The sequence below is a fragment of the Trematomus bernacchii genome, unplaced genomic scaffold, assembly GCF_902827165.1.
Source record: "Trematomus bernacchii unplaced genomic scaffold, fTreBer1.1, whole genome shotgun sequence".
In the NCBI taxonomy this organism is placed as follows: domain Eukaryota; kingdom Metazoa; phylum Chordata; class Actinopteri; order Perciformes; family Nototheniidae; genus Trematomus; species Trematomus bernacchii.
In genome coordinates this window covers 221,736-249,352 of record NW_022987762.1, presented here as the reverse complement: position 1 = coordinate 249,352, position 27,617 = coordinate 221,736, and the positions used below count along the sequence as shown (strand labels likewise).

Below are 27,617 nucleotides of genomic sequence, written 5' to 3'. Positions count from 1 at the left end.
GTTGCTGATCGGTAAACATAAGTAAAGGCATTAACCCCGGGAATAGTGGATAGAAAAAGACGATAGGAGCTGATTTTTGGACAATTCGACTGCAACCCAGAACAGACTGCTAACTCAACAGGAACTATCAAAAACATCCCAATAGAAGTTTAAAGTCACAACATTTTATTAACCAAACAGATTATTGGAGAAACTACTCGGCAGATTAATGAACAGTTCAACTAAATTTCTTCAATGCAGCTTAACGAGGCTAGCAGTTGAGATATAATATTTAAAAAAAGGAATAGCAAGGCTATTAGAAAACCATGGTTGAAACACAGCATAGTAAAACATTTCTTCATAGATCAGGAACCATTACAAACATCAACTGAATTGGAGAAACAGCATCTCTGTGGCCTTGTGTTGGCATAGTGTGAACGCTGGTTAGAACATAAAAAACTGTTGTAATAATAAAGCTTTATTTATACAGCACTTTTCATACAGCACTTTTCATACAGCACGTGCAGCTCAAAGTCCTTTACAAAATGGCGACACATCACAAGTTAAAAATAAACAACAAGAAAGTCCCCTCAGACGTTAAGACCTTTACAGATACATGCAGCAAAATATAACATTGTAACAGGTTAATGGCGCGTTTCCACTACAGCGCGGAGCACGGTTTAAGAGGGTTGTGACGTCAGCGGCCCGTCTTTGGTTGCGTTTCCACTTGGCCTAGTACCGGCCGGCGGGTCCTAATTCACAGTTTTTCTGGCCTCATAAAATCGTGGTTCTAGGGCCAGAGACAACGAGGCTGAGTCGGGCTGAGTATGCTAAACTAGAGAGAGCATCGTTAGCAAGGGGGCTACAACTACAACAAGATGGACATATTTGACCGTGATTTAATTGTAATACACGTTTCAAAATGATGCCGAAGTAACAACACACTGATACCGGTTAGTAAAAATTATGAATTAATGCTTTGACAAGTCTGCAGACAGACGGCAGGCGAAAAACCTTTTAAAATGCGTGTTTTCTAAATGGAGATTGGCTAAGCTAACGCAGTATATGCTCCGACCGTCCACACTCACAACAACGGCCTATACAGACATAAATAAAGCAGCGACTGTATTCGCCATGACACAGGCAGTCTGTGGTTTGTACTTGTTTAACTTTTGTCTAGTTTCTGAACATATATGAGGAGCTGTGAGCTCTGAGTGCTAACAGCTAACGGCTGTGTTGTTTTTCTGGGGTTCTCATTGAAGATGACGTCACGGCTCCGCCTACACTGCGTTACTATAGATACTACCCCAGTTCCTAAACTGTAATGGAAATGCGCCATAAAGTGAGCCAGTCCTAACGAGGCCTAGCCATACCGAGCGAGGCCGAGCGAGGCCGTGTAGTGGAAATGCGCCATAAGATACACAAGGAGGTAAAAGGTATGACTATAACAAATTAAATACAGTAAAAAAAATATATGATTTATCTCGGAAAGATAAGACACAAGACAGGTGAATAGATTCAACAATATAAAACCCTATAAAGTAAAGTGAACATATAGGTACAACAGAAATAAAAACTCAAATTAATAGTAATAAAAACATCATAATTCTAATAAAATATAAAGAAACCAACGTAAAAATAAATGTTGCTATTGAAACTGTTAAATAACTAATATAAGATAAAACCCTTCCTATATCATAAATGAAACAATATAAAAGTAGGTAAATAATAAAGACTAAAAGACCATTTAAAGTGGGGGGTTGCTAATAAAAAGCTAATCTAAAGAGATGTGTCTTTAGCTGGCATTTAAAAATGTCCACTGAGCCTCTCTGATATTTCCTGGTGTTCCACAGTTCGGGAGCGTAGTGGAGAAAAGCCTCACCCATTTTATTTAGGGGGATTTTAGGGATATTTAAAAAGCTGAAAAGGACCTCAGGGCTTGTCCTGGGACATAAAACAAGACTGACTGTTAAATTATAACTACAGCTCTCAGGACATCGGGAGGAGGAAACAGCTAGCTTGGCTCTCATAGTTGTTCAAAATTATGCAGAATGGATTCGCTCGTGGACATTAAGGTGAATACTTTGAGAAAACGTTTTCCCACACTCTTAAGACCACTATGGTTTCTCTCCAGTGTGAATAAGTTGATGTTTTTTGAGAGCACCTGATTGAGTGAACGTTTTCCCACACTCTTCACACCAGTACGGTTTTTCTCCAGTGTGAACACGTTGATGTTTTTTTAGTTCACCTGATGTAGTGAATGTTTTCCCACACTCTTCACACCAGTACGGTTTTTCTCCAATATGAATACGATGATGTTTTTTGAGATCACTTGATGAAGTGAACATTTTCCCACACTCTTCACAGCTGTACGGTTTTTCTCCAGTATGAATACGATGATGTGATTTGAGATGACCTGATGTAGTGAATGTTTTCCCACAGTCTTCACAGCTGTACGGTTTTTCTCCAGTATGAATACGTTGATGTGATTTGAGAACATCTGATGTAGTGAATGTTTTCCCACAGTCTTCACAGCTGTACGGTTTTTCTCCAGTGTGAATACGTTGATGTGATTTGAGAGTACCAGATTGAGTGAAAGTTTGCCCACACAATTCACAGCTGTACGGTTTTTCTCCAGTGTGAATACGTTGATGTATTTTGAGTTCCCTTGATCTCTTGAACGTTGTCCCACACTCTTCACAGCTGTACGGTTTCTCTCGAGTGTGAAGACTTTGATGTGATTTGAGAGCACCAGATTGAGTGAAGGTTTTCCCACACTCTTCACAGCTGTATGGTTTCTCTCCAGTATGAATAAGCAGGTGGCTCTTTAAATCTCTAGATGTTGTAAAGGATTTGTCACATTGCTGACAGCTGTGACGTCTCTCTCTTCCTTTCGGTTTCTAGAACAGACGGAGAGAGAAAGTAAATCTAAAAAGCATAAAAACATATACAGTTAACACAATAAAAACTCTCTTAATATAAACCTTGACTTAACGGAATACTACTTTTACTAACTGTTTGTGTTTATTATATTTGTATTATATTAGATACAGTAATACAGCAACATTCTAACCACAGTAAATACCAGAGGTGGGGGATTCGAGTCACATGACTTGACTCGAGTCACATGACTTGACTCGAGTCGTATATTTTTGGACTTGAGACTTGCTTGACTAACATTGATCAAATCCTCGACTTGACTTTGACTTGGTATTTATGACTTGAGAATTGACTTAGGCTTGAGACAGATGACTCGAAAGGACTTTACTTTCTAAAATAAAGTATTTGCATTTGCATTGTACGAAGCCCCTAAAGGGCAATGAAAGAAAGGAGTGAGAGACAGTAACTCGTTCGCAGGAGAAAGTTACCGGTGTGCCAAGTAGGAAGTGGAGCGCACAGGAGACAGACGTTTCATTGCAGACTGTTATGTTTATGTGGGGAAATGGCAGTGCATACATTATTTGAGATATATTTCGAAGTCGGACTTCATTTTAGGGACATTTCGGCCAGGAGAGCTATTTGTTTAAGCACCGGATCGGCAAAACAGGAGAGTCTGTGAACCAGTCTGCTCTGATCTATGAATTAATGTCATGGAAAATATTTTAGGTGGGGCTGTGGAAATGGTGATCAAACAATACTAGAGGGGTCCGGGGGGATGCTCCCCCGGTAAAAAAATTTGAGAAAATACCCCTTAAATCATGACTTCTGGTGATGTTAGAGGGGGGGAGAAGAACAATTTCTTAAAAATATGAGAAGACTGATCAATACCTCCATAACTTCAGTGTGGTTAGCTATGAATCTTCCAAAACTTCCAAACACCTTGTCCTGGACATAGTTTCTACAGCATAAACTGTGCAACAGTACAGTAGGCCCACACAAACTGCAGAACACCGGGGCTTTGGGAACACTGATTTAATTCCCATTTAACCTGTTAAGGGGCTTTTTTCCCCCGTTTTTTTTCTCACGAAACTGTGTCTCAGGGCTTCTTAAAATGTAATAAACTATTCATGTGTCCTACTCAGAGGAAACGCATCTAACTGATGATATGAACCATGTTTACCGAAACAAAACACAAGTCTCACAAGAAGCGTCTAAATGAGCCCTGAGCGAAAAAATGCTAACGCACTCTAGGTATAAATCAATCGATATACTTATCGGATATGCACAAACAAGCTTACAAGCTGAGATTCCACATATTCTAGAAATATAAGTATCATCACTGAGCGATCAGAACTCGCGACAGGGGAAGCAAATACAGACATCACACGACGTAGCTTTAGGTAGCAAAACATGGAGATATGCTCACCTTTTGCAGAATAACAATTCTGATCAAAAACGAGAAAAACGCAGCTGAAGGTTAATCCATAAATTAATCCAATGTGTCTGTCACTTTGAAAAATGATTGATGATCCATAATTCCATTTTTATGTCAAAAACTGAGTTTTCATTAGCTGCTAATGGTAGCTTCCAGAGTGTATGACAGCTTCCTGTTTTGTCTCCTTGGATACGAGTCCAAACAACTCACAGACTGCACCGGGCGCTCACGTAGGAGCCCTGTGACCATCATATTTGACGACGCTGATTGGCTGAAATTATGTTTTCGCGGCATAGTTTACACGTTACAGATAGCAACAGTCAGCTGCTAGTGGCTGCTGCTGCACTGGTTGAGGGCTCCTCTCTTAGCGCCCAGACGAGAGAAGGTACACGGGCAAGGCCAGGCAGGAAACATGTGACTTATCAGTAACTTTAGACATCGTAACACAATTTTAAACGAGATTTTATTGTAGATTATACATTTTACTGATACCAATTATATAATATTTACCTTGTTCATTAAAAATAAAAATAAATATATTTTTTTTAATATATATATATTTTTTATTTATATATATTTTTTTGAATATGGGAAGAGGTGGGGCGGCGCCCCTAGCGCCCCTATGGACCGGCCGCCACTGCTCCTAAACCACCAAGTGTGCCAATCCAGAACAGATACGCTCCACTGACACAGAACCGGAGATCTCTTTCTGATGAGCTGGATAACCTGTCCTCTTCACACAGCAGGGTAAGGACCAATAGCTACTCCAAAAGTAAAAGGCTCGAGGGAAAGCTAACGACTAGGCCTGAAACTCTGATTGTGGGTGACTCTGCTGTAAGAGATGTAAAATGCATTCACTACTACTTACATTTAATATCTAACTCCTTCAGCCTACTTTCAGCTGCACAAACCATTCCACTATTAACTTACTCAGCTATTTCAGGACATTGAGGCTACACATGTTGTTGTTTAAAACAGGGATGCAAACTCATCAGGTATGAAAAAGGTGACAAGGATCCGAGCCCCCCGACCCCACGGAATATCAGCTTTAAAATGAGGAATAACAGGATTTTAGCAGTCAGAACAACTAAAGCAGTTAATAATAACAGAAACGCCAAAGAGTCACATCTAATAGAAATGTATAAAAGCATTTATTTTAATTGTGTAGCAGTCAGTTTATAATTTTGGCAGCACTGTTGAGCATTTTGAAAATGTATTTTCATGCCTCTGTGCAAGGCTTAGTCTTTCTATCTTTATAGCCAGTGGTGTAAAGTAACTAAGTTCATAAACTCAAGTACTATACTTGGGTACAATGTTGAGATACTTGTACTTTATTTAAGTATTTCAATGTTTTGCTACTTTGTTCTTCTTCTCCTCTACAGTTCAGAGGTACATGGTGTACTTTTTTGTTAAATCAGACTTTAGTTCCACCTGGAGTAAATTCACAAGCTACCCTGCAGTAGCCTATACAAAGTCATTCAAACTAGCTGCACCTTTACCAGCTTTGAGAACACTTTCATGATCAATCATTATAAAACATATCATATATATTATTCTGAAATGGACCAATCTGCACAATCACTACTTTTGAGGAACATTTTGAATGCAGGACTTTTACTGTGACAGAGTATTCCTACACTCTGGTACTTCTACTTTTACTCAAGTACAAGACCTGAGTACTTCTACTTGTACTCAAGTACAAGATCTGAGTACTTCTACTTTTACTCTAGTACAAGATCTAAATACTTCTACTTTTACTCAAGTACAAGATCTGAGTACTTCTACTTTTACTCAAGTACAAGATCTGAGTGCTTCTATTTTAACTCAAGTACAAGAAATATACTTATACCACCTCCGTTTATAGCCTATGAAAAAAGCTATTTGAAAACGAAGGCTAAAGCTAACGTTAGCAGATAGTGACAATGTATGCTAGTTAGCTAGCTCAACGATTCCTTAAATAATATTGCGACAGAAAAACTTTTCAGTGCCCGTTCTAACAGCTGTTCACCAGCGGTCCAGTCTGTGCCACAGTGACTCCGGACCGCACAGTTAATATTAACGAACGCACCCGTAGGTAATGTAGCTGCTGAAGCTAGACCCTCATCCCGGAGCAGCAGAGCCTTATTATACATCCATGAGCAGAGCCGACAGGAAGACTCGAGCACACAGCTCGCGCTTCATTATAATATATAAAAAAAGAACACCATGCGTGTCATGATGGCACATAACAGCTCGCGGCCGCAGATTACTCCGGGTCCAAGACCCCCCCCATACCCCAAAAATATTTTTATTGCAGATCTACATGAATCACACAAACGACCTATTTTGGATTCAAAATGGCGAATTTCGCCGAAAGGTGACAAGTTTGCATCCCTGGGTCCACTCACAAATAATATATGGATAGGATGTATTAAGTATTAAGCTTCTTCACTATTTTTCCTACTCTTCCAGTTTAAGTCATTGCAATGCATTTGAGCTGTAACAATTTGATTCAAATCATTTCACTTTTCTGTATTTCTCCGCTAAATTCAGCAACACACTTACTTGGTTTTTGTAGCTAAAAGCACAAAAAGGTTCATAGCAGAGGTGAGAAGTAACTAAGTACATTTACTCAAGAACTGTACTTAAGTACTATTTAGAGGTACTTTTACTTTACTTGAGTATTTCCATTTAATGCTACTTTGTACTTTTAGAACAGTTCAGAGGTAAATGGTGTACTTTTACTCCACTCCATGTATTTAATACTAGAGATGTCCCGATCCGATCACGTGATCGGGGCCGATCACGTGATTTTCAAAAGATCGGAATCGGGAGAAAAAAATCGGGGATTGGGATTTTTTTTTTTTTTTATAAAATATTTTTATTATTTTATTTAATGTTACAAAACAAAAATGACCATGTTCACGTCTTAAAGTCATCCTGAAGCCTTAGTTTTGGTTTAAAATTACACAACATCATGTATGTGTTGCTTCTTTTGGCCTTGTTTTCATAGACCTGGTTGCTTATTTCTCTCAAATCTGGCAACAGAGTGGGCAGGGCGCAGTGTCTAATAGTAGCAGTAAGCTAACGAGAGGCTACGTTCAGCTGGTGCCTCGGGAGTCGGGACAGAGAAAATGTCAGGAGTTTGGAAGTATTATAAAATTGAAAGCGAAGGCAGTGTAACAGCCAGATGCAATGTTTGCAAGGCGGAGGTTCCGCGTGGTGGAAAGAACAGAGCTACGTTCAACACGACCAATCTAATACAAACACCAACAACAACACGACGAGTACACAGCGGCCACTCAGGTAACGGCACTGAAACAACCGACACTTTCAGAGACTTTTAAAAGGAAAGAGAAACTGCCCCAGAACAGTGAAAAGGCCAAAAACATAACAGCCAAGATAGCTGAATTCATCGCGTTGGATGACCAGCCGTTATATGTTACCTTTTTTTTCTCTTAATGCATTGCATAAAGATCGGATCGGGAAAAATCGGTATCGGCAGATTTTCAAAATCAAATGATCGGAATCGGATCGGGAGCAAAAAAAGGTGATCGGGACATCCCTATTTAATACCTTTAGTTACTTTACAGATGTGGATGTGTGATGTGAAATATAATCAAGTGTTAAATCAGACTTTAGTTCCACCTGGAGTAAATTCACAAGCTACCCTGCAGTATACAAAGTCATTCAAACTAGCTGCACCTTTACCAGCTTTGAGAACACTTTCATGATCAATCAAGACAACTCCATACAACCGACAGACACAACAAAACAAATGTACAGCTACTACGTAGGTTCATAGCTGAGGTGAGAAGTAACTAAGTACATTTACTCAAGAACTTAAGATTCCAGTCTACGAGAATCTTAGGTTATATACGTGTTAGAGCCAGTATTTTTGTTTTCATTAGAAAGGCCACCTAATTGTAACGTCTGTAGTCAACACACTATAAAAGACTACAATTCCCACAGCGCCTGCTCTAACTTGTCATCTACTAATATCTCACAGTAACTTGGACCAGCGTGTATTTATTGAATCACCTTTGTTGTACAGCCTGTGCTGAAACACTGTTTTATATGCAGGCTTTTATACTGTTTAAAACAGTTTTAATACTGTATTTATACTATATTGATACTGTTTTCATACCGTTTTAAACACAGTTTGAATACAGTTTTGAATACTATATTAATACTGTTTTTATACTGTTTTTACCCCTGGCAGAAGCAGCTAGCTCGCATCAGCTCCGGTTAGCTCCAGTTAGCTCCCATTAGCTCCCGATAGCTCTTGTTAGCTCCCGGTGCTAACTCACCTGAACAAAGGTTGTTGTCCGGGATCCAGCCATCCCGGTGTCTCCTGAGGCCGCTAAACCCTCCCGGTTCTCCGGTAAATCCTCCGGAGCTGCGGAGGCCATGATGTCTGATGTTGTGGTGAACTGCCGTAAAGATACTAGTACTGTCGCAAAATGTGAGGTGGCGGAGTACACTTAGTGACCACCAGAGGGAGCCAAATACCTTATTAATGATAATAATAATAATAATAATAATAACAATAGATTACATTTTTATAGCGCCTTTCAAGGGACCCAAGGCTGCTTAACATGCTGTGAACAAACAAACAAACAAACAAACAAACAAGCAATGAAGTATTAACACATTAAACGTTATTGATCCCACATTGGGAATTATTTAGTTACATCAGCAGCTCTCCAACATCCTCATTAATACTCTGAATAAACGGGCCGTGTGTTAAGGAGACATTTCTGTAAAAAAGATATCCTGTAGTGACCACTATTTAACTAGGGTACATAATTCACGCATGGAACTACAGGTTGGGGGTATTGTTTCCGCACGGACACATGTGTTGACGGTACCTACTGTGTACCTACTGTGTGTTCCCCCTTTCACTTTCTCTTGTCTCCTGTGCCTTCGACCCGACAGCATGTCGATTTCTGCTCCCCAATAAAGTGGGATTTGCACCTCCAATGCACCGCCTCCGTCTCCCTTCTCTCGGCACTACAGTGGTGACCCTGACATAAGTCTCGCGAAGGATCCGAGACTGATTCGAACACGGCAAAGAGCACAGCTTTTCTCGAAATGCCGGGGATTTTTGGAGACCTCCGTAGCTGCCTCGTGCGCTCGGACTGTGGCTCGGTGCGCCCCACGGTATGGACGCGGACGACGCTCGCCATTTCCACGGCTTTTCGGCTCTGGGGGACGGCAAGCCTTCCATGGGGCCGGTGCGCGACCGTGCCGGGTTGGTTCGGGACATGCGGCTGCATGTCCGGCCAGCGACTAACGGCCGCCGAGATCAGCTAACCACGACTGCTAACGGCTAGCAGCTGGCAACAGCTAACAACGGCTAGCCACAGCAGCTAGCGGCTGACATCCGACTGTTTTTTTATTTTTATTTTTGTTTTTTTGTGGTGCCGGAGAGGGGGTTCGATCAAGTCTGGTTGGCCTCGCGTGGATCCTCTCGCTATTTCGCCCACCTGTTTTTGTTCGTGGACGGGACGACCATTTTTGAGCTTTTTCTGGTGCCTGAGAGGAGGTTCGACCATGTCTGGTCGGCCTCGTGTGGACCCTCTCGCTGTTATCACCACCTCGACGGCGGTTTCGGACGTCACACGCGGCTGCTTCGGCCCGTGGGTGGCGCGCTTCGGGACCCTGCCTGGCCTCTCCTCTAACCGCGGCTCACGGTTCGCCTCGACGGCGCCCCGTCTGGCCTCTCCCCTGTCCACGTCTCCCTCCTCCCGGGGACACGGCTCCTTCCTCCCGAGGACTTCGTGCCCGCCGCCGCTGTGCCTTCGCCTGCGGCCGGGCAGCGCTCCTCCCTGCTGGGGACCTCCGGGTGTTTCACGCCTGTCCCCACGACGCGACCCTCTCCTGCGGCCCCCTGACGACGGCCCATTCCATGGCCCGCCCTCCTCGGCCCCTGTGGTGCTTCCTCCCGGACGCGAGGATTGTGTCCATGGTTGAATTCTGGGGGGGCTTGTGTAGTGACCACTATTTAACTAGGGTACATAATTCACGCATGGAACTACAGGTTGGGGGTATTGTTTCCGCACGGACACATGTGTTGACGGTACCTACTGTGTACCTACTGTGTGTTCCCCCTTTCACTTTCTCTTGTCTCCTGTGCCTTCGACCCGACAGCATGTCGATTTCTGCTCCCCAATAAAGTGGGATTTGCACCTCCAATGCACCGCCTCCGTCTCCCTTCTCTCGGCACTACAATCCATTGCTTTATATATATTTTTTTTCAAATGGGTTATTGTGATTGAATTATATATTGTTGTTTTATTTTATTTATTGTTTTATTATTATTATTATTTGTATTATTATTATTGTCTTATTAGAATTTTTATTACATAATTTTTAAGAATTAATTTTTATTATTTTATCATTTTTATTATCTTATTTTATTATTCTCAAAACAGAGATTCAAACGGCCGTAAACAGGAAACGTTTGGACATTTATTCCTATCAAAACAGCAGCTGGGTCACATGATCTGTCCCAGGTCAGCTGACTGGATCAGACCAATAAGATCAGGTTTAAAAAAAAAAGGATATTACATTTAGTCATTTTTAATAAATACATCCATTAACACGAAGCCTCTTTTGTCCAATAATGAGACAATTGTTGTCTTTCTTTAACTAGTAAGCAGACTGCAATGCAATATTAAATAAGGTCCCTGTCATAAAGTCAAGTGCAACAAATACTTCAGACATCTCCTAACACTTCCCCTGGTGGTTTCACTACATTCATAACATCTGTTAAATGTATAAAGGCTTTTGCATCAAGGGTTTTCTTTTTTAATTGCATTTGCTTAATTTGAGTGAATATTGTTTAAGGAACTCATTTTTTATATAAAAACGTTTGAAACAAATAATGTATTTAATTCTTATATTTACCACTTTGTGTTTTTAGTTTCAGTAAACATTTTATTTTCATATTACATTTCTTTAAATATATTTTTTCATGTTCATAATTAATGTCCGTGACTCTCATCAACTGGGGATATGTATCAGCTGCTTGTGTGACAGTCAGACAGTGAATACTTTAGAGCCGTGTGAGCTAACCCGGAGCTAACGGGAGAATAAACTCCCGTGGAAGAGCAGCCAGCACTGCAGCGGTCGGTAAATGCCGCTGAAACACATTAATAAACAATGAACCACGGTACTCTTGAGAAAAGTATAAGGTTGGAGAAGTCGTTATTTAATTTAATCTGGCTTCGTATGATTAAAAGCAACACGATCATCGACCCGACGCAGTCCCCCGTTGTTGTTGTGAGGTGAGCTCCGTTGGGGAGAAAATCAGCGATGTAAACGGTGACGTCATGACGCAGCAGCGACAGCTGGGCGGTGTGAACAGAGCGGGAGCTGAAAAGGGAAACCGGAGCTGAACCAGAAAAGCTCTATAGCTCAGAGCTAGAAAGGGAAAAGCGCTGGTGTGAAAGCCGCATCAGAGTAGGCTACCTGCTGCCCGCAGCTGTTTTAAAGGGAAACAAACACTCAGAACACACACACTCAGAGCCAGTGGCGGACTAGCCATCGGGACGAATCCCAATGGGCCGGTACCGAAGTGGGCCACTAGGTCCACCGTTTCCCCGCAGCGAGGCTCCCCCCGTTGACAGTTTACGTGGGCTGGGCTGGGTGAGATTCCCGGGCTGATTTTTAGTCCCAGTCCGCCCATCATGCGCCCTGGTGACTGGACATCTCCTTCATAAAACTAATAAAAGGGGGAGTGATCGGGCAGTTCGATGTGTGTAGAGGTGTGTGTGTGTAGAGGTGTGTGTGGTTAAAACGTAACAGCCTGTGGTCACTCTTTATAGCTGTTCAATGAAGGTAAACACAGTGTAGGCGGTGCGTAAAAGCTCTTCTCTGACTTACACGTCCCGCTGCCTCCTGGAGTGACCACACACTCCTGGCCCAAATGTCCTTAAAGTGAAGTCTGAGTACGAAATCGTACTAACTCGTTATCCTGACTTTATTTTTCTCTCTCTCTTTTTTTTTTTTTTTTTTCCATGTCCCTTTAGGGGCTCCGTATGTTTCATTATTGTTTTATTTTATTATTTAAATGCTCCCATTAGGCCCCTTAATTAGCCAATTCAAAGGGTGTCTTGTATCACTCTTACGCAGATGATATCCAGATATATTTCTCTTTCAAACCCGTCAAAACGGAGAATTTAAACACCCTGATTACATGTCTGTCTGCAATTGAGGAGTGGATGTCAAGCAACTTCCTACAGCTCAATGCATCAAAAACAGAAGTCTTGATCTCAGCGGCTGATAACATCGCCTCTAAGGTAGCAAGCCACCTGGGTTCATTTAGTGGTAACGTTAGGGCAAACATAAAAAACCTTGGTGTGACCTTCGATCAGTCTATGCTACTAGAAAAACACATCAAACTCCTGACCCGTACCTGTTTGTTCCACCTCAGGAACATTGCCAAGCTCAGGGGCTTTCTATCCAATGCAGAACTGGAGATGGCTATCCATGCCTTTATTTCATCCCGGCTTGATTACTGTAATGCTCTGTTCTCCTGCCTCAACAAAACATCAATAAACCGGCTACAACAGGTCCAAAATGCTGCAGCCAGATTACTCGCTCGGTCCAAAAAAAACATGCCACATCACTCCGATCCTTTCTGCCCTGCACTGGCTCCCTGTCCATCTCAGAACCCAATGTAAGGTATTGGTTTACACATATAGAGCTGTCCATGGCCAAGCCCCCGCCTACATTAACGACCTTGTCCACCCTCACAGGACAACCCGGGCCCTGAGGTCCTCCGAGCAAGGCCTCTCAAGGGTGCCCCGAACCAGGCTAAAAACTAAGGGGGATCATGCCTTTGAGGCGGTGGCCCCTATGGAATGAACTCCCCCAGAAACTGAGAGCCTCTGTCTCAGTGGAGGTTTTTAAGGGGCAGCTAAAGACTCACCTTTTCCGACAGGCTTTTGGGGCGTCGGAGGTGAGTTTGTAGCCGTTTCTCATTGGTGTTTTATCCTATCTTTTACTGGATGTGTTCTATGCCTTTTATTACAAACTAAAACATTGTTCCCAATGTTTATAATCTGTCATACCAGTCCCATGTTTATATATTATTATTATTAATATTAATAATAATGTAATTATTCATTATTTTAATACTGTTTGTTTTTTCACCACAGGGGGCAGTGAAATTATGTTTAAAAGAAAAACTACAATCCCATGATGCATTGCGGCGGTCCTGTTTCTAGCTTCCGGTCCTCAGAAGCTACACGTTGCTAACAGACGTTGATGCAGATTTTATACCGAATGTAATGTGTTTAAGAGACTTTTAAAACACATACAAAGAGTTAGTTTATCCTTGGAGGGTGATTTATCCGTGCTTTTATTCATTAAACCGTGTTTTTGTTGCCTCCCGTTCTTTGTTCGTAGCTTTTTAAACCACGTTGCTGATCGGTAAACATAAGTAAAAGGCATTAACCCCGGTAATAGTGGATAGGAAAAGACGATAGGAGCTGATTTTTGGACAATTCGACTGCAACCCAGAACAGACTGCTAACTCAACAGGAACTATCAAAAACATCACAATAGAAGTTTAAAGTCACAACATTTTATTAACCAAACAGATTATTGGAGAAACTATTCTGCAGATTAATGAACAGTGAAACTAAATTCCTTCAATGCAGCTTAACGAGGCTAGCAGTTGAGATATAATATTTAATAAAAGGAATAGCAAGGCTATTAGAAAACCATGGTTGAAACACAGAATAGTAAAACATTTCTTCATAGTTCAGAAACCATTACAAACATTAACTAGATTGGAGAAACAGCATCTCTGTGGCCTTGTGTTGGCATAGTGTGAACGCTGGTTAGAACATAAAAAACTGTTGTAATAATAAAGCTTTATTTATACAGCACTTTTCATACAGCACGTGCAGCTCAAAGTGCTTTACAAAATGGCGACACATCACAAGTTAAAAATAAACAAGAAAGTCCCCTCAGACGTTAAGACCTTTACAGATACATGCAGCAAAATATAACATTGTAACAGGTTAAGATACACAAGGAGGTAAAAGGTATGACAATAACAAATGAAATACAGTACAAAAAATGATGATTTCTCTCGGAAAGATAAGACACAAGACAGGTGAATAGATTCAACAATATAAAACCCTGTAAAGTAAAGTGAACATATAGGTACAACAGAAATAAAAACTAATAATGTCGAGTAATAAAAACGTCATAATTCTAATAAAGGTTAAACGATTAAAATATAAAGAAACCAACGTAAAAATAAATGTTGCTATTGAAACTGTTAAATAACTAACATGAGATAAAAACCCTTCCTATATCATAAATGAAACAATATAAAAGTAGGTAAATAATAAAGACTAAAACACCATTTAAAGTGGGGGGTTGCTAATAAAAAGCTAATCTAAAGAGATGTGTCTTTAGCTGGCTTTTAAAAATGTCCACTGAGCCTCTCTGATATTTCCTGGTGTTCCACAGTTTGGGAGTGTAGTGGAGAAAAGCCTCACGCATTTTATTTAGGGGGATTTTAGGGATATTAAAAAAGCTGAGGAGGACCTCAGGGACATCAAACAAGACTGACTATGAATTGAAGTCTGTTAGTCAGAACTCTCATAGTTGTTCAAAACCATGCAGTGTGGATGCGCTCATGGACTTTAAGGTGAATACTTTGAGAAAACGTTTTGCCACACTGTTACGCCCCTCTCTAGGGGTAGGGAGAAACAACATACACCAGTGTGGAATTGGTAATTATTATACGTATTTATTTATAAGTAATAGTGGTAACAAAATAATAACGGCGTGCAGCCTAGCACAAACAAAGTGCCATATACTGGTCGCAACAACCAACAAAAGGAGAACTCCAAAAGAGAGTCTTACAGGTTATACAAATATTGAATAAAGGAACACAAAACCCTCACTTTTAACGTGGCATTAGTAACTGAAATGCTGTAGCTAATTATCGACAAACGCTAACAGCTAAGTTACTCTGGATACTATTTGCACAAGTACACTGCATTACCTAACTAAACACAGAAGCTCTAATTTAACACGCTGTTAAACAGTATAGCTTTCACACAGAAGTCACTAAATCATCACAAGTATAACAAGAGGCTAGAGGCTTTGTAGTCATCTCCGGAAGGTGTGCGCTGGGATTGCACGGGGATTGGAGAGCGTCGGGCCCGGCGTGCTCCAATCAGTGTCTTCGGAGGAGGACCAGGAGATGACAGCCAATGACGTTGGGGCAACCACACAGCTCATTTATATATCACACACACACAGCTGCAAACAATCCCAGACAGGTTAACGAGCAGACAGAAAAAGCAGCCGTAACACACACTCTTAAAACCACTAAGGTTTCTCTCCTGTGTGAACACGGTGATGGATTGTGAGTTCACTTGATGTCCTGAACGTTTTTCCCACACTCTTCCTAGCTGTACGTTTTTTCTCCAGTGGGAATACATTGATGTGATTTGAGACCACCCGATCTGGTGAATGTTTTCCCACACTCTTCACAGCTGTACGGTTTCTCTCCTGTGTGAACACGCTGATGTGTTTTGAGAGCACTTGACGTAGTGAACGTTTTCCCACACTCTTGACACCAATACGGTTTTTCTCCAGTATGAATTCGTTGATGCGTTTGAAAATTACCTGATGTCGTGAATGTTTTCCCACACTCTTCACAGCTGTACGGTTTTTCTCCAGTATGAATACGATGATGTGTTTTGAAAGCATCTGATCTAGTGAACGTTTTCCCACACTCTTCACAGCTGTATGGTTTTATTCCCGTGTGAACACGCTGATGTGTTTTTAGATGATCTGATCTAGTGAAAGTTTTCCCACACTCTTCACAGCTGTACGGTTTTTCTCCAGTGTGAATACGTTGATGTGATTTGAGTTCACTTGATTGAGCGAAAGTTTGCCCACAATCTTCACAGCTGTACGGTGTTTCTCCAGTATGAATACGTTGATGTGTTTGAAAATTACCTGATGTCGTGAATGTTTTCCCACACTCTTCACAGCTGTACGGTTTTTCTCCAGTGTGAACACGTTGATGTGTTTTGAGATGACCTGATCTAGTGAAAGTTTTCCCACAGTCTTCACAGCTGTACGGTTTTTCTCCAGTGTGAATACGATGATGTGATTTGAGGGCACCTGATTGAGCGAAAGTTTGCCCACACTCTTCACAGCTGTACGGTTTTTCTCCAGTGTGAATACGTTGATGTGATTTGAGAGCACCTGATTGAGCGAAAGTTTTCCCACACTCTTCACAGCTGTACGGTTTCTCTCCAGTGTGAATACGTTCATGTGATTTGAGATGACCTGATTGAGCGAAAGTTTGCCCACACTCTTCACAGCTGTACGTTTTCTCTCCAGTGTGAATACGTTGATGTGTTTTGAGATCACCAGATCGAGTGAATGTTTTCCTACACTCTTCACAGCTGTACATTTTTTCTCCAGTATGAATAAGCAGGTGGCGCTTTAAATGTCCAGATGTTGTAAAGGATTTGTCACATTGCTGACAGCTGTGAAGACTCTCTCTTCCTTTCGGTTTCTAGAACAGACGGACAGAGAAAGAGAGAAAGTAAATCTAAAAAGCATAAATACATACAGTTTACACAATAAAAACTCTCTTAATATAAACCTTGAGTTAACAAAATACTACTTTTACTAACTGTTTGTGTTTATTATATTTGTATTATATTTGATACAGTAATACAGCAACATTCTAACCACAGTATATACCAGAGGTGGGGGACTCGAGTCACATGACTTGACTCGAGTCGCATATTTTTTTTACTTGAGACTTGCTTGACTAACTTTGATAAAAGACTCAACTTTAAATATTTGTTTTGGTATTGTACGAAGCCCCTAAAGGGCAATGGAAAAAAAAAGCATGAGAAAGTTACCGGTGCGCCAAGTAGGAAGTGGAACGCACAGGAGACAGACGTTTCATTGCAGAATGTTATGTTTATGTGGGGAAATGGCAATGCATACATTATTTGAGATATATTTCGAACTCGGACTTCCTTTTAGCGACATTTCGGCCAGGGGTGTAGAGCTATTTGTTTAAGCACCAGATCGGCAAAACAGGAGAGTCTGTGAACCAGTCTGCCTTGATCTATGAATTAATGTCCGTACCTCCTTCACTTCATGAAATCTCTGCAGCACCAGGAGGCAGTAACGTGTAACTCAGCAGAATCTGAGAAGAGCAGCACCAGCTGCAAAGAGCTGTGCCTTTTACTGTTTACTTCACTGTGTTTACCTTCATTAGAACGGCTAAAGAGCGACCGCAGGCTGCTACGTTTTAAAATCACACGATAAATACATTTTTGAAGCTTGTAAAGGGAAGATGACAAGCACCTCTCACTCACGCTCTGCTCTTCCGCAGCGCCACTCCCCCTACCTCCGGCTGAAATTATGAATGTAAGGTAGGGCTGTGCGATTATGGCAAAAATCATAATCACGATTATTTGGGTCAATAATTGATATCACGATTATTAAATACGATTATTCATTGACTTTGAAAAAGTCAATTTATTGAACTTTAAAAACAAATACAAATAATAATTTGAACAGTATCTTTTTAACTGTTGATTACCCTGAACGTATAATAATACATTAATAATATAATTTAAATAAATAATATCAAAATAATAAATACCAATAAACAAGATCAACAAATATTTTGGAGCGCACTTCCACAAGCTACTAAACATATATATAAATATGATAAATACAAATTAATTAGACTAAAATTAATTAGATCAAATATGTTGCAGTGCACTGTCACAACCTAGCAAAGCAAAATAATTGTTTTTTTCGATTATGTTGTTTTTGTAATTGTGGCAGGCCAAAATCGTAATTGCGATTAAAATACGATTAATTGCACAACCCTAATGTAAGGCGTATAGTAATCATAGATAACACAGCAGGGTCCGTTACAGTTTGTTTTCATCTGATTTCCAATAAACAAAGTCTTGGCTTTCAGAATATTTAACTTGTTTCGGCAAATTCAGATGATAAATACAACTATGAAGCTTGTAACGGCATAATTACAAGCGGAGAACGGAGTAACTTGACGTCACAGCAGGCATAACAACAGCCGGTGTTTCTCGTGAGTGTTTTCCCCGGGAAACAAACGCAAAAATACACAAACACACACACACACTCGCGAGCTTCCCCCAGACCAGTAATCCAAACTAAAATATTTTCCCTCCGTACTACTTTGATCATTTGCTCCGCTAATAATCAATCAGATCGATGGATTCCAGAGAAGAGGAAACTTTGAAGGCCTTTTTCTCAAAATGATGACTGTAACAGTCATTATATAATGTGACATAATTTGCTTAATATTTGGAGTCCAAAAACAATCATGATATCATTAGAAAGCTAGGAATCTCCTCTTTCCAACAGTGTATACAACTCAAAATGTGTCTTCGGGTCAATGCGACTGATTTCTATAGAGCAGGTCACATATATAGTTTGTGCATGTTTATATCCGTTCTAACATTTATCGATATGGAGAAAATGTGTAATCACATTGAAATTGTTTTTTTAATAATGTAAACACACGCCAAAAAATAACCATTAACCTGTTAAGCCCGGGCAGCAACAGCGTCTGAGGGCTTCATACATTTAAGAAACTATGAATGTGTCATACCCACTTAACGAGAAGAAACTCAGCTAACTGACGATATGAAACATTTACCGAAACAAAACACAAGTCTAACACCGAGTCTCTAAATTAGCACTAAGCGAAAGAGTGCTAACGCACTTAGCACATAACTCACGGTAGAAATATGTTATACTTCATCGGATCTGCAAAGGGTTAGGGCTGAATATAATATGAAAGCTGAGATTCCACAGATTCCAATGGTATAAGTATCATCACTGTGCGATCAGAACTCACGGCAGCGAAGGCCAACACACAACTTCCCTTTACGTGGCCAAAACGGCAAATACGTCTTACCTTTGCTGTTTTCTGATCAAAAGTTGTGTTCAATGGCATTACAATGCATATAACCGCTGCTGAAGGTTAATCCAATGTTTCTGTGTCACTTTGAAATTATTACTGATAATCCATCATAACATTTATGTCAATAACCGGAGTTTTCATATAGAGTGTATGCGAGCGTAACCCAGCTTCCGGTTTTGGGCATGCTGGCTGCGCATCACTCATTCACCAATGGAAATGTTTAGATGGATTTAGGAACCCCCTCTCGGTTCTATTGGCTTTAATGGTTAAAAAGAGGTGTCAATCATCAAAATCGACCAATGGGTTCCAGAGATATGGTAAATACACCCAAATGACCCCAGAGGTGGGTTTCTTTTCTAAACCTCTCTAAAAGGGTCAAATTTCACTTGTTTTGCATCAATCTTGATACAGGGTACTTATTATATGTTGTAGTTTGGATTCCTAAAGCTTTTAGTCTACTATCTCATCATTCAAGGGTGGTTTTCACTCTAAGTAATGTTTTTTTTTTGGAAGGACACTATAATTTACATTTTTTTACTATGTTCAATCTGAATTTACTTTAAAATAAAAACATCTATATTGATTCTGACTTTTCTACATCCGACTCACAGGTTTATCATTGCTTTGAGAAAAAAGATTATTAATTTTCCCCTTTTAGAAGTGAAGAAATCTGAAAAACAGGCTCAGGGCTTAACAGGTTAACAATAAACAAATGTCAAGTAAACTGAAACTGCCCTCTATTCTTTATGTTGTGCAGGCCCATCATTACTGCATTATTAATGCCACTGTGCCAGTCCTCCAGAGAGATTTTGCAGACGAGGACCCCCGCCCTGACTTTCGGCTGGGCAGGGAGGCCACCCAGCAGCTCCTAGTGGCGCTGAAGACGGAGAGGCAACACGGATGGGGGCCAACTCTGGAGACCCTGGTGTTTCTGTTTTGGGTTGCCAGTGGCTCCGCTTACAGAGTAGTCTCCCGTGTCTTCGATGTGTATCTGCCGTCCGTCCACAGGATGGTGGATGAGGTGGTGGCCTTCTTGCCCCAGTTTGTCCGTCTCCCGCACGTGGAGGTGGTTGGTGATGGTTTTGCCCGGTTGGCTCACCACCAAGCCTTTCGCAAGGCAGCTGGGGTAATTGACAGCTGCCACATCCAGTTGTGTTGCAGGGCATCAGGGACACTTTGTGGACATTTGTGTGGGTTACCCAGGATCCTTGCTTGATGCACGGATCCTTAACCTGTTAAGCACCAAGCCTGTTTTTCATGTTTCAGGCTCGAAAATGACATGCCCAAAACAAATGACTACAACTTAACTTCTGAAAGGGTTATATGAATAATTTCTTTTATCAAAGCAAGGTTACATCTGTGAGTTGGATGTAGAAGTGTCAGAATCAATATAAATGTTTTTTATTTTAAAGAAAATTCAGATTTTACATAGTAAAAAACTGTAAATTATAGTGTTACAGATAGTGAAAACTACCCTTGGATGATGGGTTAGTAGACTAAAAGCTTGAGGAATCCAAAGTACAACATATAATAAGCACCATGTATCAAGATTGATGCAAAACAAGTGACATTTGACCTTTTTAGAGAGGTTTAGCCAAAACCACCCCACCTTTGAGGTGATTTGGGTGAAAATGTTTTTTTTTCCATATCTCTGGCCCCCCTTGCTCGATTTTGATGGTTGACACCTCTTTCTGACCGTTAGAGCCAATATAATCGAAGGGGGAGGCTCCCACACACACACATTGTGAAGAGAAAAGGTGGGGGTTGCGCGCATGTAAATGTGCAGCAGAGTGAAGGATTTCTAGCTCTGGCATTTGGAAACGAAAAGCAGTTTTATTGCTTATGGATTATCAGAAATAATTTCAAAGAGGGCACAGATACATTGGATGAACCTATGGATTAACTGCAGCATCGTTTTTATCGTTTTAATGCCATTGAAGACCAGTTTTGACCAAGGTAAGCCATGTTAGCGTTTCTAGCTACTTAGCTCCACATGTTATGATGTACGCTTTCGTTTATAGCGTCGCAAATGTTTATCACTGAGTGTTGAGGTGGGCACCCCTAGATTCAGTGTCTCCAGGACACCAAAAACGAGTGGTTGGCTGTGCATCTAGGATAAGTAATAAGGGAGTTATTGTGAGTTTAAGTGCCGTTTTAGGTTACATTTTTTCGCTCGTGGCTAATTCAGAGGCTGAGTGCTAGCATTGTGGGGTTTTTTTTTGGAGATTTTTTTTTAAAAAGATCAGTTAGCTGAGTTTCTTCCCGTTACATGGATATAAAACATTCATAGTTTTATTAAATATTAAGATTCCTTAGACGTTGTTTCCTGCAAATGACGCGTTTATCCGCCCGGTACCGGGCGGATGGTGCGTAACAGGTTAAGAACAGCTCCATCTACGCTAGGGGTACTTACCCTCCACCAGGGTATTTCATCCTAGCTGATGGTGGCTACCCATGTCTACAGGTACCCTTGGCCCTTATCACACCATATAAGAGGCCAGTGAGAGGCATGGCAGAACAACGGTTTAATTACCATCACTCCAGGGGTCGCTTGGGGTGATAATAACCCGCTTCAGGTGCATCTTCTTAGAAGCACTTGAAGTACATCATGAGTTTGTCCTCAAGGTAATGAATCATTCTAATGTTTCTGTAGCAAATTAGTTAATTGAAATCCTAATATCCTTATCCTGCTATACTAAGACTGTCTTAATGCCTAACAATTGCATAGTCACATAAAATACTATGCCTCACACTTTGTTTTGTCCGTTTTCTGCTCTGCCTTGTGCACAGGTTGTGACAGCCTGTGCAATTGTACACAATATATGTGTCGGGGTTGGGGACGACCAACCTCCAGAAGATGCCGCCCTGGAGGAGGACAACCAGCCACCTACTGCGCATGAAGGTGGTGGGGAAAGTGAGAGTGGAGCAGCATGGCGGCCACCACCTCATCCACCACCCTTGTGAACGAGGTGTCCGCACTTGCTGTTGCTCCACTGGACCATGACTATTTTGCACAGGTGAAGAACATTGCTCAAATCCCATGTCACAATCTGCTTATGTACTTGAGTAACTGTATTTTGTAAAATGATAATCTCTCCAGGACTGAACCACTAAACTAACATAAAATGTTCTCCTGTTTGCAGCCTTGAAAAAGTTCTGGAGGATAAACTGTGAAGGTAGATATGGTGCAAAATGCGAGAGCGTGTAAAACCTGATGTGAGCACTTGCAGAAAAGATATCTGAGCTTGTGTGCATACATTTACACTTGTATAAAATATCCACGTATCTGTGAACCACATTTGAAGTCACAGAAGGAAAAAAAAAGTGTTGTAGCTTGTAGAAAAGAAATGAACTTAGTGATGAAATGTTCACTTGCAGAAAAATATATTTTTTTTAAATATATTTTCCATTACAACTGCAACTTGGTTATTACAACCTCTCAAATCAGTCATTACAACTTCACGAATCTGCTCTGTGGCAGTATAAATCGACGAATCTGCGGCCTTGACTTTTGCTACACTTCTTGCGACGAATGTGTCGCTAAAGTAATTTTCACCTGTAGATGTGGGGGGAGGGAGGGGGGTTGGAGCGGAGGGGCGGGGCTATCAGAACGACGAGGCTCGGGTCAGTCACAGTCACAGCCATAGTCAGGTCGAACCGGATGACTGCGGGGCTAACGGTCCGTGTCTTCATGCTTATATCGGACTATTGTGAGTCGCTCTGCGGTTAAAACAGACGGTGCATGAATGCGGTTTTGCGGTAAGTGAAATTCGAGTACTTATTTATGTGTTTATGCTACGTAATGAATGTTAAGGGTTAGCGTGTAAGCGAGTGGTAGCTACATCTGTGCTAACGATGCTAATCGTAGCCTGCAAGTAAAAACCATTGACTGTATAAAGGTTAAATGTAAATAGACAAGTGTTAAGCGTTAAGTGGGATAATACTGTAGAACAAACGGCTTCTGTTTGAGGTTGATAAAATAAGGTCATCCTTGTAACTTAGAGAGATATTTTATTATGCAGGTAGTAACTGTATGCATCGCTAAGGTTAATTTAAATCCGCTATGCTGAACTATGTAGACAAGCTAATTATGAACTTGCTTTACTTTCACGGAACACATTTATGGTGATAACAAATGTAACAAACACATTTTCTACGCCACTGAACATACTTACATTTAAATGTCTACTGCCTGGATTCAGCCATTGTTCGCCAAAGATTTTGGAAATTCGTCCGTGCGCAAAGAATTGTGGGTAATTTAAGACCGCCGATGATCCACATGAGCAGCCTTGACATTTCCTGCAACGAAGGACTCAGTCCTCGGTAGAATTCCAAGGATCCTGGACATTGGAGTCCTTCGGCGGGATTCGATGACATAGCATCCTTGAAATAGTGGCTTTGAAGGATCCTTCCTTGACATTGAGAAACACCCATCGACACACTGCCTGAGGAAGGTTATGTGTATTTTTTTTGGTCATTCACTTTTTTCGGACTACTTATTTATTTATTTTGGTGAGGATCCGACCTCCATGCTGCTACTCTGGTTCAAACTGCATCCACCAAACAATATGATTTGTCTCCACCTCCCCAAAAGAACCAAAATCTGACTCGGTGTGAAAAGTATTTTTTAGATGTTCTGTCCTCATTTCCTGCGATCTTCTTCCTGCAGTCAGTCTGAATGAATATTAATACGGGAGTTTCTTTGACTATTTATAGGCAAATATGGGCGTTACGTGAAGCCCGCAGAAGCTGCGCCGCATTTCGAGTTGATTGTGATTGTCCCGGCGTAGGACGTGCATGCGCAGTGTTTTATAAATCGGAATATTTGTGTGCGTATGTACTTGCTTTGTCCTACGTACGCCACCTTCCCACGTGAATCCTACGCAAAGTTTTATAAATGAGGCCCCTGAACAGAGAATATGAACTGCTACCATCTAATGGAGATTCAATAAAGTCAGACTGAAGCATCCTTTGTGCTCCAGTCAGTCCTCTCAGTAAATACAGAGCTGAATCCAGATCAAAAGCACGCTGAAGGCTCTTTGAGCAGGTTGTCTCTCACTGATCCTGCTGTTATGTTAAATGTTTGTTGTTCATTTATTGTGTCTTGATATTTGTTTATGTTGATGTTACACATGGTGCTGCTGTGATGCAAGTCACATCATTAAAGTTTTATCGTATCGTATACAACAACGTTCTAACCTATATCTAACCATATTGGGCATTCATATTGTATTTTATAAACAGGTTGTGATCTTTCATTTGGGGATAACAGTGATAGGAATATATTGTGATGAAGTGCACACTGACCTGAGCTCCAGGGGTCTCTTTGTTCTCCTCCATGCTGCTCTCAGAGCTCCTTCTCCGGCTGTGTCTCTGAAATAATCAAGAAGAAGATGGCAGTGTTGGAAATGAAAATGCAACGGTTGGAAGCTAACGTGGAAGTGAATAGACTAGGTTGGAATGACACCACTTTACCAGTGCAAAAGAATGGAAAAGGGCATGCTAACTTACAGCTAGCTAGCAGCTACAAGGTTTCCAAGGAACAGCAGGGCTGTGTACCGGGTAAATCTACAAGTGGTAGTCCTCCCTCGAACTCTCTGGGTGCAAGGCCGAAGAGTAAATCATTTCCATGGGATTTGGGAGAACGAATAACAGGCAGAGCCCATTGCTCTGAAATCTGTAATGCGACCGGCTGGCCTGCATTGTTATCACCCAGGAAGAGCGCCGCTTCAACCCCTATTCATACTAGGAAGCAGCCGTGGACAGCTGCTAAAGGGAGAACTACAAACAATCCTCCTAAACCACCAAGTGTGCCAATCCAGAACAGATACGCTCCACTGACACAGAACCGGAGATCTCTTTCTGATGAGCTGGATAACCTGTCCTCTTCACACAGCAGGGTAAGGACCAATAGCTACTCCAAAAGTAAAAGGCTAGAGGGAAAGCTAACGACTAGGCCTGAAACTCTGATTGTGGGTGACTCTGCTGTAAGAGATGTAAAATGCATTAACTACTACTTACATTTAATATCTAACTCCTTCAGCCTACTTTCAGCTGCACAAACCATTCCACTATTAACTTACTCAGCTATTTCAGGACATTGAGGCTATACATGTTGTTTATACCTTTTTTAAACCTTTTCTTTTAAATATTAGGTTCAAGGTTACTTTACAGATGTGGATGTGTGATGTGAAATATAATCAAGTGTTAAATCAGACTTTAGTTCCACCTGGAGTAAATTCACAAGCTACCCTGCAGTATACAAAGTCATTCAAACTAGCTGCACCTTTACCAGCTTTGAGAACACTTTCATGATCAATCAAGACAACTCAATACAACCGACAGACACAACAAAACAAATGTACAGCTACTACGTAGGTTCATAGCAGAGGTGAGAAGTAACTAAGTACATTTACTCAAGAACTTAAGATTCCAGTCTACGAGAATCTTAGGTTATATACGTGTTAGAGCCAGTATTTTTGTTTTCATAAGAAAGGCCACCTAATTGTGACGTCTGTAGTCAACACACTATAAAAGACTACAATTCCCACAGCGCCTGCTCTAACTTGTCATCTACTAATATCTCCCAGTAACTTGGACCAGCGTGTATTTATTGAATCACCTTTGTTGTACAGCCTGTGCTGAAACACGGTTTTATATGCAGGCTTTTATACCGTTTAAAACAGTTTTAATACTGTATTTATACTATATTGATACTGTTTTCATACCGTTTTAAACACAGTTTGAATACAGTTTTTAATACTATATTAATACTGTTTTTATACTGTTTTTACCCCTGGCAGAAGCAGCTAGCTCGCATCAGCTCCGGTTAGCTCCAGTTAGCTCCCATTAGCTCCCGATAGCTCTTGTTAGCTCCCGGTGCTAACTCACCTGCACGAAGGTTGTTTTACTGGATCCAGCCATTCCGGTGTCTCCCCCCGGTGTCCGTGTGTCTTCCCCCGGTGTCCCGGTGTCTTCCCCCGGTGTCCGTGTGTCTTCCCCCGGTGTCCCGGTGTCTCCTGAGGCTGCTAAACCCTCCCGGTTCTCCGGTAAATCCTCCGGAGCTGCGGAGGCCATGATGTCTGATGTTCTTCTTCTTCTTCTTCTCTTCGTTTTTGGCGGATTGCAAACAACTTAAAAGGTGCATACCGCCCCCTACTGTACATGAGTATGAATCATCATATCATACCAACTCTTTAACCTATGATCTAATCTAAATAAATAAATAAATCAACAAAAAACATGAAATAAATAAAACAAAAATAAAAATCTATGTTCTTTCCTGACCTAATGTTAAATTCTTTTTCCTATCCCAGTTTCACTCAAGAATGTAAACAGTGCCTTTCTGGTAGCTCTTACTCCCTCTCCTTTTGTTCCCAAAACACCAACCACACTCCATTCCCTCTCTGCCTCTAAAACTTTAGCCTTTAGTTTTTCTCTTTCCGCTTTATATATGTCACAATGTATCAAGATATGTTCTACATCTTCTTTTACTCCACAGCTCCCACACTTGTCACTGTCACTTTTCCCCATGACATACAGAGTACCATTCAAAGCCGTGTGATTTATTCTGATTAAATCATGATCTAGCGATCGTGATTTCCTCCATTCTGTTTCTTTCTTTATAAATATGAATTGTAATTGTCTTTTGTACTTTGTGATATTCTTTGCCTTTCTGGTCTTTCTCCCACCTTTTCTGCCAGATCTCCATCCCTTTCTTCTTAATTACTGCTTTCCCTTCTCCTTCTCCAAGTTGAACTGGTAATGTTATTTCCTTTTGTAGTGCACTTTTTGCTCATTTATCAGCACACTCGTTCCCTTTCACCCCCTCATGAGCAGGCACCCAGCAGAACTGCAGATCTATGCCGCCTCTGTGCAGTCTTAACAGGCTGTGATTCAGTTCTATGAGAATGTCTTCTCTGGCAGTTGTTGTTGATTGTATGCTTTGTAAACTGGATAATGAATCTGTGCACATCACCACCCTATCTGGTCTGACCTCTTCAACCCACTGTAATCCTATTATTACAGCAAGCATTTCTGCTGTGTACACTGATAATTGATCAGACGCTCTTTTTGAAATAGATATTTTAAATTCTGGGATGTATACACCAACTCCAACACACTCTTCCTTGTTGTTAGAACCATCTGTGTAAATGTGTAGGCAATTGTAATACTTTTTCATTCAGATACATACTTGTTTTAATTCCCACTTCATTTATTTGCCACTCTTTTTTCCTTTCTACAATACTCATATCTATTTTAGCTTCGGGAAAAGCCATGGAGGAACACTGCTAAATGGGGTTGCTTTAGCAAACGTGATATTCTCCACTCCATATGCCCTCGTTCTCTCCT

At 41.0% G+C, this 27,617-nt stretch overlaps 1 protein-coding gene and 1 long non-coding RNA gene across 3 annotated transcripts in view; one reads left to right on the top strand and one right to left on the bottom strand.

The window, feature by feature from the left end:
* LOC117496627 (zinc finger protein 501-like) overlaps positions 1–26,360 on the bottom strand; it is a 110,407-nt gene extending 84,047 nt beyond the window's left edge. The window contains exons 1-3 of one of the 2 annotated variants that reach the window (XM_034148339.1): positions 26,157–26,360; positions 24,573–24,638; positions 2,144–2,879 (exon numbers count right to left, since the gene is read on the bottom strand). In XM_034148339.1, the coding sequence (XP_034004230.1) occupies positions 2,144–2,879; positions 24,573–24,638; positions 26,157–26,342 (988 nt within the window). In that variant the 5' untranslated portion in view covers positions 26,343–26,360. Of the gene's footprint in view, positions 1–2,143; positions 2,880–13,852; positions 16,842–24,572; positions 24,639–26,156 lie in introns of those variants that run through there. The other variant, XM_034148340.1, reaches the window with a different exon arrangement.
* Positions 191–14,483, top strand: LOC117496637. The gene is made up of 2 exons (XR_004557309.1): positions 191–622; positions 14,310–14,483. It is a non-coding gene; the product is annotated as an uncharacterized LOC117496637 (long non-coding RNA).
* Positions 26,361–27,617: the final 1,257 nt, after the last annotated feature.